The sequence below is a fragment of the Gambusia affinis genome, linkage group LG17 (assembly GCF_019740435.1).
Source record: "Gambusia affinis linkage group LG17, SWU_Gaff_1.0, whole genome shotgun sequence".
NCBI classification, from domain to species: domain Eukaryota; kingdom Metazoa; phylum Chordata; class Actinopteri; order Cyprinodontiformes; family Poeciliidae; genus Gambusia; species Gambusia affinis.
In genome coordinates, this window is record NC_057884.1 from 19,201,455 (window position 1) to 19,213,703 (window position 12,249).

General features: G+C 35.2%; 1 protein-coding gene across 1 annotated transcript in view; it reads right to left on the reverse strand.

Annotated features, from left to right (window-relative positions):
• LOC122847093 (leucine-rich repeat transmembrane neuronal protein 4) overlaps window positions 1–12,249 on the reverse strand; it is a 152,944-nt gene that overhangs the window by 126,254 nt on the left and 14,441 nt on the right. Inside the window, exon 5 of the mRNA XM_044144452.1 lies at window positions 6,594–6,680. Within this exon, the coding sequence (XP_044000387.1) occupies window positions 6,594–6,624 (31 nt within the window). The 5' untranslated portion in view covers window positions 6,625–6,680. The remainder of the gene's footprint in view (window positions 1–6,593; window positions 6,681–12,249) is intronic.

The following is a 12,249-nucleotide window of genomic DNA, read 5'->3' on the forward strand; positions in this document are numbered from 1 at the left end:
TGTGCATTTTTTATCTAAAACAAACAAAAAAAAAACTTTTCATGCTAAAAATATTCACCTGAGATTTGTCCAGGATGAGTGTTTCAGGATAAGAGGCAAACAAAAAGCAATTCAGATTTCAAAATTCTGAAAACGTAACCATAAAAATTCTTATTTTAGTGCTGCATCAGAAGACGTAGATCAAATACGGCCACTGGGGTGTTGCGCTGTGTAGCCCCATATGAAGACGCTATAGTCCCTAGTCGTCCTTGTTTCTATTCCAGACCTTCAGACCTTTGCTGCATCACTTCCCCCTTCTCTTTCTACTCATTTCCTGTCTGGTAACTGTCAATAGAGAACACTAATGCCACAAATGTGTAACTATAGCCCCAGCAGTGTACAGCCATATTATTCCACAAAAAGAGAAGAAAAACAAGTGGAAGTTTAGAAATGTATTAAAAGGTGGAACAACTTCTTTTGTCCTCTCCAAGTTGAGCTTGGCTCCTATAAAGCTTGTTCATTTTGCATCATAGAATCATTCTGCACCGTATTTGGAGGACAAAAAGTTCCTTGCTTGGAACACAACTGTTAAGTTTCTTCAGTGAGCAGCACAAGATTTTATCTACTAAGCAGTAGCTGACGTCACGGGAGGCAACACTGGGCTCCATCTGTAGAGACTCCAGGGCACCGGATTAAATCTCTTCAAAGAGCTTTGATATAAAACTCTCTGGGTTTTTCCACTGAAAACTGAAAAGCATTCTCTAAACAATGAGTTTAGCATACTGACTTTAAGAATCATGTCAGTTCATCATGCTTTATGTTGAGGAGTAAAAACAGCACTATGTATCCCAACGATACTGCAGGGGTACTTCTCTCCCACCTACGATGCAGCTTTTGCACCGTAAATATTTGGTTTACAGTGCGTTTCTCCCTCTCACACCTCACGGTCAGATGACGTTCATTCCTTCTGGAAACCCAACATGCGCTTTGAGAACATTTCGCCCATTCACATTTTTTCTTCACACAGAACTCACACTCTCGTTTCGCCCCAGTTCATGTTAATTTCCACTAATGATTAGCTGAGGATAAAAGAACGTTGGAGCTTTGCACGTGTTGCTAACAACTCAAAGGCTCTCGCCTCACAAAGATTAAGGGGGAGCGCTTTTGTGCACCGTGGAGCAAAGCCCAATAAATCCTTATTGATGTTCCAGCAGTGTAATTATCACAGGACCTAGAGGCAGAGATCAAATCACAGTTTGAGCTATTGACAGTGTAGGCTTGATACAAACAGGTATGTTAGGTCGGACAGCGAGAGGAGCAACTGAGGAGTTCATCAGTTTTAATCATCAGTCCTTGATAGCTTTGGATATGCCCATCCATATGGATGGGCATATCCATTTGTGAGTAATTGAAATATGTGGTTCATAAATATGTAGGGGATAACATGTACACATAATTCCTTTGGGACTTTGTAGAGTTGGAGCAAAATAAGAGTGGTAATATAGAGAGACATAAATGCTGAGGATAATACCGTATATAAGCATTAAAACTAAAAGAAAAAGACAAAAAAAGAATGCATAGAACTGATCCAGGTCAGTCAAATTAAAGTCATATATTGGCAGAAATATGGATTGCTTCTGTTGCAAGAACCATGTAATTCCCTGTAACTCCACTGCAAATTTTGTTGAGTGGTGGTTCTATTTATTAATTTAACGTCTAACTTATCAAACGCTTCTCAGATGTATTGTGATATGCAGTAAAAGTTATCATTGCTATTTGCACAGCTGGAAGACGGGTAAAAAGGTTTGGAGTGACACAAATCCCAGCTTGGTGGGGCTTGGAGCATTTGGAATAGGAGGAAAACAGGATCATCTCTGAATTGCATGAGGTACTGAGGAGTGGGAGAAGCAGAGAAAGATAAACAGTCAGAGAAAAGAAAGAAAGAGCAGCAGAGAGAAAGAGGAACATAGGGAGTCTTTTTCTGCCTTCTTCTATATGCGCATGTGGTGTGTCTTCTCTGTACGCATTTCCATGCCTCCAGAAGGACCACTGTTTGTGTGCACACACTGATGATTCTGACAGCCAGGCTGCATCAGCAAAAACAAGACCTATGGCTTGCGATGGTTTTGAATGCTCAGTGCAAGCATTGACTGCTAATATGATGACTGGGAATAGAATGCAAACAGACCTGGTACAAAGGGATGTGTTTTACCTCAGAAACATGCAGCAATTTGTCATGAGGTAGATTTTGCTGCAACTGTTTAAATAGGGCATTATAAGGAGTTGTATTAATCAGTGCTGATCGACAGAGGAAGAGAATATAAAGGAAGGGATTCTGATTAGAAAGGCAGCAACGGACAAGCCTGAAGTGTCTTTGTTGGAGAGTCAACATGCTTCCGATTATTTACCAATACAGAGCAGTCATCCATACAATGCAAGGTCAGGAGATATGGATTGTTGTTTCCTCACATGCACTCAGGGATAGTTTAAGACAGATTCTAGCAGAAGAAGCCAGATAATAGATAAATAATTTGTTATGATAAATTGACTGATCATATTATGTATTATTAGTCTGAAGTGGAACAAATATGCATGTTTCTCCAGTCAACACATTAAAATGACTTCTATCACACATCTCACTGCTATTTGTGATCTGATATATCTTCAGACTCTGAATCCTAAATCATGCTGTGAAAAAGTGATCAAGCTGCTGAATGAGATATTTCTTTCTGTACTTTTATTATCCCTGTCTAAATATTTACAAATTCTGCACATTCACCAAAGCTGCTTTAATTCTGTGCAGCAGGAACACCTCAGGGAATATATAATACTATGCATGATTTGCAGACTGGTTAACAATTTATGCAATGCTTTAAATGCACTACACAAAAAAAATCAATCTTAATTAAAAGAGCACTACATTGTTGGTGCAACTTGGCTATGACCTCACTCAAGCTGGGATTGTGTGCTTGGGAGAGTATATTCCCAAAGCAGAAAAACAGAAAAGACTGAAGATGATGATTAAGTTGTCGATTAAAAAATATACAGGGAAGGATCTAACACATAAAAACAAATCTGTATTCAAACAAACCACAACAATATTATTTTCTGGGACAGAACAAATTATGTTTCACATTCAGGAATTATGTGGTAAAGTTAAATTTCAGATATGATGAAGGGATAAATATATAAATAATGAAAATCATAGATTGGAGTTTTGAAGTGCAGTTCTGTGCAGTTACTATTAGTCAATAGCTTACATGCAGCAATTGGCAGTAGTTCCTGTTTTGAACTGAAGAGCAACAGTTTCAAAGCAGGTTTTTGCCTTCATAAATGTACACCAGTATCAAAAATGTCACCAAGAACTTAACTGCATGTTTTGCTAGATATATTACCACATTGACATTTGCATTAAAAAAATAACATAAATCAGACAACGTCTTTTCATTGCTCTTGGACTGAGGTTAATCTGGCTGAGAAATAACTTCTTGATCATGCATTAGTTACTAAATTCTGACTTTTATGTAAATAAATTACTTTTTAGAAATAATGCTTTTCAAAAGTGATAACAGTATCAAGATTTTATAAAATCTTCTGATCTTCTGAATTGACCAGAAAGATTTTTTTGACATTGTGGTTGTTTTTGATAGATAAAATTTATATTAATCCCTTTGGGATTTTCCCTCAGGGAAACTGTATTAAAAAGTCCCCCCACCCTCCCACACACACATACACACATAACATAAAATAATGTTTGTGTTTCAACCGTTCTTGACTGTTTTATAGTCTAAAAGATGAAAATCCAAATAAAAAATCTATACCTAAATTGCTTTTCCAGTTATCTTTATTTAAAGTCACATCCTTAAGCTTTGATATGCTGCATCACACATTTATCAGAGTTTCAATTATTCAACAAAAAGGCCCATTTCACTGCTTTCTTGGTTCTTTGACCGCTCTTAATCTTCCTTAACAGATCAATATCTATGGTAGTTCATATGCAAAGCAAATTATTCATAAGCTACAGTTTTAAAATCTTTTCAAACAGAATAAAAGTATCAAAGATTATAAATAATATTTGTTAGAAGGCATCCTGATTTGAGGCATCTGAAAGAATCCATTGTGAAACTGAACTGATCTAAGTTCAGTGGACCGTTCCTTCACCAAACTTCTACATCCGATCCATTCAGTGACTTAATGATTTTAATTGCAATATTTGTAAAACAAAAAGATTTTTTTTTTCTTCTGTACAAATACTTTACAAATCAACTTTTCCAATCAAATGTCAAAAAAGTAAGTCCAAAAATTGCCCAGGAAAAATTTACAAAAACACTACAAAAGCAGTCCATTTTCCTACAACTGTAACAGCAAGTATTATTTTAGCAGCAGTATGAAAATTTGTTGGCTTTAAGTTAATAAAAAAAAATATAAATCCATTTGACAAAATGAAAACACATGCCACATACTTTTCTCTGTTAATATAGTCCATGCACACAGCTGATCATAAAGTTTTGGGATTACATCTCCTAGATGCAATTTACAATTTTAAGTCAGAATATCAATGATTCACTCCATGTTGTTTTGCTCGATTAATACTCATTAATAGTATTCTCGCAGCATAGAATAAGATCTTCTGTTTCTGGTCCAACCAAATATGGGGAAGGAAAAACTTTGGCCGAATCATTTATCAGATGCTTGGCAAGCGTGAGACTTCTTTAATGACCGTAATTAGAAAGAAATGTATCTTTGATTGTGTTTTGTTGAGTTAATCTGCAGTATTGGTTCATTTATTTATTTGTTTTATGTGGCTTTATCTTTAAAATAAAAAGCATCTTGGAGCCAGAGAAATACAGATCCTGTCCTACTTGTTTGCATGGTATCCTAAAGCTGGCCATTAATTTTCATTAAATGCTGTCAGCTAGGACCATTAACTGAGCTAGAGCATAATCACTTCCCAAGAGTGGTGACCTGTTTATTGTACAGGCAAGGGTTAACAAAAACAGCCCACCTTAGATGTACCAACAGAACTCTAACAGCACAAAACACAGCAGGCATTCAGTAATGAACCATTCGGTTTTCATACTAACAGTCCTTTGAGAAGAATAAACGGAGGGCGGGGGGAACTAAGCACAGTGCATTGTGGCCTTGCCATATATAGTGACATTTTGGACTTCAGTGCAATTTCCTGACATTGTTTGAAGAGCTTTTCATACTTAAGCCCTTTGAAGAGTATAATTTTCCTATTATTATATCTTTTCAATATTATTTGCGTTGAATAAATGTCTTGATTCAGTTTAGCTTGTTGGCACATGCCAAACTGTTGACCTTAATCTACTGAATAAAAACCTTATCACATGCACTTTGCAGTCATACTCACTAGGATTATACTGTGCATTACGTAATATTTTTATTATTTCTTCTTTAAAAATGAATTGAAATGGATTCACAGTACTGGCGTGATGGATGATCTCTTCAAGTCCCCTCTTTTTTGATAATTTGTGGATTTTGTTATATGTTCTGGAACTAAAAGAAGTAAATGTACAATGTGTGTTTGTTGAGACTCCTGGGGTATGACTTTGGGTGCTGATCAAGTTGCACACTCGCAATTTTGTAAGCACATTTTTCCAAGCCACCTCTCATGGAATGGTTTATTATCAACCAGCCAGGAGTTGAGTTTTGTTTTTCCATTGAAAAGTTGTGATTTCCAGCCTATGTAATCAATCATATTTACATTATGGAGATTTTGAATTAGTCTTTTTTGTCTAACTCAACAAACTTTGTTTTTTTCAAACAATTTCTCATTTATTTTTTCAAACTATATTGGTAGAGACTTTGTATGTTACTTTGACTATTGTTTTGCTACTAAATTTCATAAAATTAATTTATGTTGCAAATCATGAAACATATGTGCTCTAGTGATGAGTGTTTTTAAATAATTTAAAATTTGTTCTAGTCATTCTTCCCATTCATCTTTCCATAGTTTTGCATTTTAGTTTTTTAAACACAAATATTTACGTATGAAAGAGAAATCTTCAGATGAAATTTCACACTGTCCATATGTCAATTATACCCACAAAGGTATTGTTTTATGTCCCCGTTAAGAAAAAATGAAAATAATAAACAAAAAAAACAAAAAAACTACAAACATATTCTACCATAAAGGATTGTGGCAAACCAATAACATCTCCCAGCAGACGGATGCTCATTTATCGTTAGATTTGATTAGGGGTCACAATCTGTCACACCTCATGTAATCAATCATATTCTGTTATCAAAAGTGAGACATAAAACTGTCCTAAACAAAATGTTTCAGATGACACTAGAAAGCAATCTGTATCTGTTTACAGAAAGTGATTGTTAATGTTAGCTTTAACAAACATACAACTTTGACGAAAAATGTTTATTTATGGCAACACGGCTCAGGGCACTAGGATCTTGTACTGAATGTTATATGAAGATTATTATCTTTTTTTCTCTTATTTGAGACAAAACATTCTCACAGTTATTGTTAGTGAAGTGGCCAAAAGAAGGTGTTGCTGGAGAAAACTCATTTTAATTAAATGACAAAACACAGAAAAATGTGTCCTGTGTGAAGGTCTGCTGTGTTGTTTACTCACCTAAAGGGCTTTTGTACTTGAATGTCACCATATGCTCTTTTGGGGCTCATGTTGCACATGACAGATGATCTGCTTTCCTGTGTCTTTCTGTTAACATAACAACACAACACCAGCTTATCTAACTTAAATGGTTTGGAAAGAACTATATCATACAGGCCAGGTTGCTGTCTTTCTGTACAGAGTGATTGTGATAACTGTGGAAATATTTATCTTTCGAGTTTGAAACTCAGGTAATCTCTTGCTGAGGTAATAGAAGACTCATAGGGGAGACTGGCTGGGAGCACAAAAGGTCAAGTCTTTGTGTGGAAAAAAATAAATAGATACTGCCCTTTTCCAGTCACAGTCTTGGGAAAAAAATCAGTAGACTTGGAGTGAAATCTTTCACCTTTCAACATCAGTGGAGTTGCCTTTGAACCATGGAGAAACTAGGATAAGAGATCACTTTTAACCAGTTAGATTAAATGTCCTAAAAGATTTAGAAAGACACACAAAAAAAAAAAAAATTATAATTTTTGCACAATTTAAACTTGATATGTCTTTTATATAGAAACTGTAGTTGGAAATGTCTCACTTATCCCAGTGTTTTCTCAGTGAAAACATGCTTGATATGTCTTTTATATAGAAACTGTAGTTGGAAATGTCTCACTTATCCCAGACTGATGATCTGATGTGGCACCAATTTATACAATATATTTTGAACTTTTTATCTGTAGCTATGAAAGCGTATATCCAACATTATTAGTCACACAGATGGCAGGATTTGCAAAATAAGAAATAATAGCAACTCCTTTCAAAATGGCAAAATTAGAAGTGTCTCAGGCTGGACAGTTTTTTTAAAAACATAGAATGCACTTGCATGGAACCAATTTACACTTGTTTAATAGTAGTTACTGTTGGTCTCAATGTCCTTTTCATCACAGCTCTTATATCAAACTACATCATCAGATTTATTACCATCAGACACATCACTGTCCTTTTCAGAAGCTGTAACCAAAACAGCAGCAGCTGTGACCTATTCAGCTCCAGGCTCCATATCTCCCTCAACTTCCATTTCTTTTTCCAGTTTTCCAGCGCTCACTTCTTTCTACTTAACTTTCTCTTGTAGTTTAGTTTTCAACGTCGTCCAACCTAAAGCAGCAGTGTTAACCATGAAATGCTTCTTTTCTTTTGTAATAATATGAGTCAGAGCTATGTTTTTCTACAACATGAAATAAAAGTCGGGGGAAATGGTTTTGCATCAAGGTGTCAAGTGCAAAAAATGCTCAAAATGACCATGGCTCTTATGTATGATTGAGAAAAAATGTCTATGCAGATTGTCAACAAACCAATTTTTTTGTGTTTTCAAGAATATTTGTAAAATGGCAGTATATTTGTGAGGTTAGAGAAGAAGTAGGTTGGTCAAAATATCAAAGTTGAAATTTTTCATCTGAAAACATTATGCTGGTAAAGAGTGACTGTCAGCAGTTTTTCAAAAACAGTGTGCATGGAACTGAACAGTATGGGGTGGTATTTGCTCCTCACAGTACAACCGTAAACAAAAACATTTATGTTAAAGAACTAACAAAAATACATAAAATGATAGGATTGCTTTCTTCAAAGGCAACAGAGACAAATTATTGCTAAAGAATACTGGATTGTGCCAATAATCTGTGTTTGCTTTGATTAAATATACACTTTAAATATAGAAAAGGTGTGATGACCTTTTTTGTGCATTTGAAACCTGAAAAGTTTAAAATTATAATATGTCTTGGTGCCAAAATACAGGAATTTCTGGAGTGGGGGGACAAGAAAAAAAACAAAAAAAAAACAGTTATTAATTTGTGTTGATAATAACAGAATGTCTACTGAGGACAACATTTAAAATATCCATGTTTTCTTTTCGACTTGCGTTTGATAAACAATATTTGGCTTGATATCATTGTCTGAATAGGGTAACAGCTTCAGAAAGAAATAACACGCATTATAAAGCCCATTTGACTCTTTTATGGTTACAACTTCCAGAGAAAGATTTTTTAAAAATCTATATCTCAGTGAAAACATGCAGTTTATTACAGGATTTATTACTATATTCATTAGTGTCATCCACAATACTCCAATAAATCATTAAGCATAGACACAAACAATAGTCATCCTATGTCAGCATAGATTACTGGACATTAAAGGATTTTATAGAGACAAAAAAAAACTCCTGCAAAGTGTTCATGCTGCGGAAGGATTTGCTTTTCACTTTTCACTTGACAGTTCCCAGAGTGGGAACATATATACATTTAATGTATATTTATACATGTAGAATAAATGTAGAAGATAGGCAGCAATATTATATTATATTATAGACTTTTTTTTTTTTTTTTATGGTGGAAATATGTACTTTAAAGGCTGCAGACTTTTGATGTAGAGTTTTTACATGTGCAAAATTAGGTAAAATATCATTAATAGTTAATTTATTTCAAGAATCCAATTGAAAAGTGAAACTCCTAAATGAGAAAGATTCATAACACATGAAGGGATGCATGTTTTTATTTTTATGTTGAAATTATTCATTAAAAAAATCATGTCATGTCTAGTGGAAATTAATATTTTAGAAATAGCTCATTTTGCATGAATTACTACATTGCCGGGGTGTGGCATGGAAGCAATTATCCAACCTTGGTTGCTTTAGTTATGACTTTCATTTAGCTATGCTGGCCCTGATGTCTTTCAGATTTCTTTTGACAGTGGTCCATAAACCTCCTGATGGGTTATGGTCAGGCTGACCAATATAGAACAGTAATGCCATGAGCATGAAAGGAGGTTTTAGTACTTTTAGGAATGTAGGCAGGTCCTGCTGAAAAATTAAATCAGCATTTCCATTGGGCTTTTCTGTAGAGAGAAGCGGGAAGCGATCCAAAATTCCCTGTGCTGATATTGGATTTGATAAAACACAGCAGAAGATGAAATCGCTCCTCAAATCATCACCAACTGTGGAAACCTCACACGGAATTTGAAGACACTTAAATTCTGAGCCTTACCACTCTTCCTCCAGACTCAGGGATCTAATAATTAGAAAATTATTATTTTATTTTTTTATATATATCTAACAGAGATGTTTGAACCATTGAGCTACAGTCCAGACCTTACTTTCATGTAAAACAGTTAACAGAACTTGAAGCCAGTGTTCTCTATCCATCTGTGTGACTTGAAGCACTGACTGCATGCTGCAGTAGGCTTTGCTTCACAGTTTTTCCAAGGATTTGGTCATCCATGTTGCTTCTTCAACTTTTTCTATCACACTTTCCCTTCCATTGAACTTTTGAGTTGAAATGACTGAGCTTTTTTGGCAGTAAACTTGTTACTTGCACTCTGTGAAGGTTGTCAGTTTTTCCTGTTGACAACTGCCCACCTCATGCTATACTGACCATAACACATCCATGTAATTTTTTCAAAACAAACCTGTTTTTTGTTGTTTGTTTTTTGGTCCAGTATAAAAGCTTAATCTTCAGAAAACATTTAAAAAATTTTGAAATACACTGTTCTGTATGGTATTGATCTGAATGAATTTGGATATTTAACTGAAATTACTGAAATAAATACAATCTTTACATACATGTAAAGAAAAATAATAGATATCTGAATATATTTGGAATGTAATTCAAATCTTAATTGAAGCTGTCTTAGGCTTGTCTTTCATTATTTCCAGAAATAGATGTTCTTTATGGCCTATCATGAGCAATCGATCGGCTCCACATCTTCCCTGAACAGGAACAAGCTTCTTTCTAAATCTGTTAAAAAATATATTCTGTAAGAGTGGAAGAGAAAGCTCAAGAAGCATGTGGGATCCGGAGAGATTTCTCACCCAAGAGGGTAAACAGCAATTTTAGGGCATGAAATTGATTCAAAGTGTTTTGATGGGAAAAGAGAGAGGGGGAAGAGGAGAAAAAAAAATATCCTCGTGATAAAATAGAATCAGACAATTTATTCCAGGCTAATTGACAAGTGAATAAAAATATATGGCAGATGTCTGAGACTTTATTTAAATCACTGAGGATATTAGCTGGAAGAGAAAGAACTGCTGAGGTTGGACAGAGCAGTAAGCTAAAGGGGACCTCAGCAGGCATCTCACCTTTCAGTGTAAAGACCTGAGGCGAGGCGTGTGGCACACATATGGTGCAATTTTTTCCTATAACGCATTCGCTTGGAGGGGAGGTGACATCTTCTTAAAGTACAGTGAGCTGTCAGGCCTGAGGCTGGGTGAGAATGGTTGCTACATCACTTTTAATGCTCTTCTGCCAGAGTTCCTTTAGTGCAACTGAAAGAGGTGATTTATGCAGCCGCGCACAAATGTTACTGGGCTGCTTTTACACTCAACCTGCTGATTTTAATTTAAAACTATTCCAAAAAATAAAAAGGACTGACATACACCAGTAAAAAACAGTCTGTTTATTGTGATTCAGCTCACATAAGTGTTCCAAGACAGTTTTCTGAATATATTTTACACTTTAACCTTTTTTTTAATCTTTTCAGTAGTTTCAGCGGCAGCATTGACTTCAGAGGTCTGGACTACCTCAGGCTGAACCATGAGTTCTCCCTGGCCGATCACTTACTTCTCTCCTCAGCTTCCAAATGTAATCCCAGATCAAAGGTCTTAGAAAATCAGGACAGATTTTCATGGGTAGCGGCAGCATAAGTGATACGAGACCATTTTTTTTTTCTTCTTTTTTGATCTTTCCCCTGCAGGTCAGCTCTTAATAAATTTATATATTAATTTTTTTTTTACTATTACTACTTCATTATCCCCAAACCATTAAGTCCACAAACTAGTCAGAACATAGTTAGATTTAATATTTTAAAATTTAGAGACAAAAAGGACACATTTTCTAACATAATGAGCTCGAATTAATATGTATTTGAGAGACAATTTTGGCTATGGTTGCTCAAAAGTGATGCATACTCTCTACAGAAAGAAACACTTAAAAGTTTACAAGGTCGATTTTTGGCACCACACATCTGTGGAAGAGGAAATCACAAAGATAAAATGTTCCACAATATTTTATTTAATCAGAATTGGTGAAAAAAAAACAATTATCTTGACAATTTATATAAACAGTATTATTTCAGAATTCTTCAACAGTATCTTGAATAGCTATATTAAATTTAATGTTTGTTATTTAAATGTCACTTTTGAATGAATTGAGAGGAAAAACCTTTAGACTTTCATTTGGGGAATCTCACTTTTGATTAAGTTCAGAGGTTTTAAACGCATATATCTTCTAAAGCCTGTGTATAGTGAACTGCCAATAGCAAAGTGACTTTGTTTGGATTCAGGTAGTTACTTAAGGGTAAGAACAGTCAGGAGTTTGTCAGCAATTGAAAGCTGGAAATATGTGCGGGGGTGGAAAAAGGTGGCTCAGCAGACAGCTTCATTTGATTTCTCATCGGGTTCTTCTGTGGCTCTGAGCAGATGTGTTGTGCAGGCGCCGTATTTCTTAACTCAGGCAAAAAGTAATACGACTTCCTGCACAGGAAAATCCAGAGCTTGGCAAACACACAAGTACGTTTCATCAACACATGAACGACTTGCATGGCTTGTTGTGTTGTAAATCATTGCCCTCTCCCTGGTCTATTAAGATATGGAAAGCTTGACGTAGGATTTATTCAGTCAATCTATTTTACTAGTCTT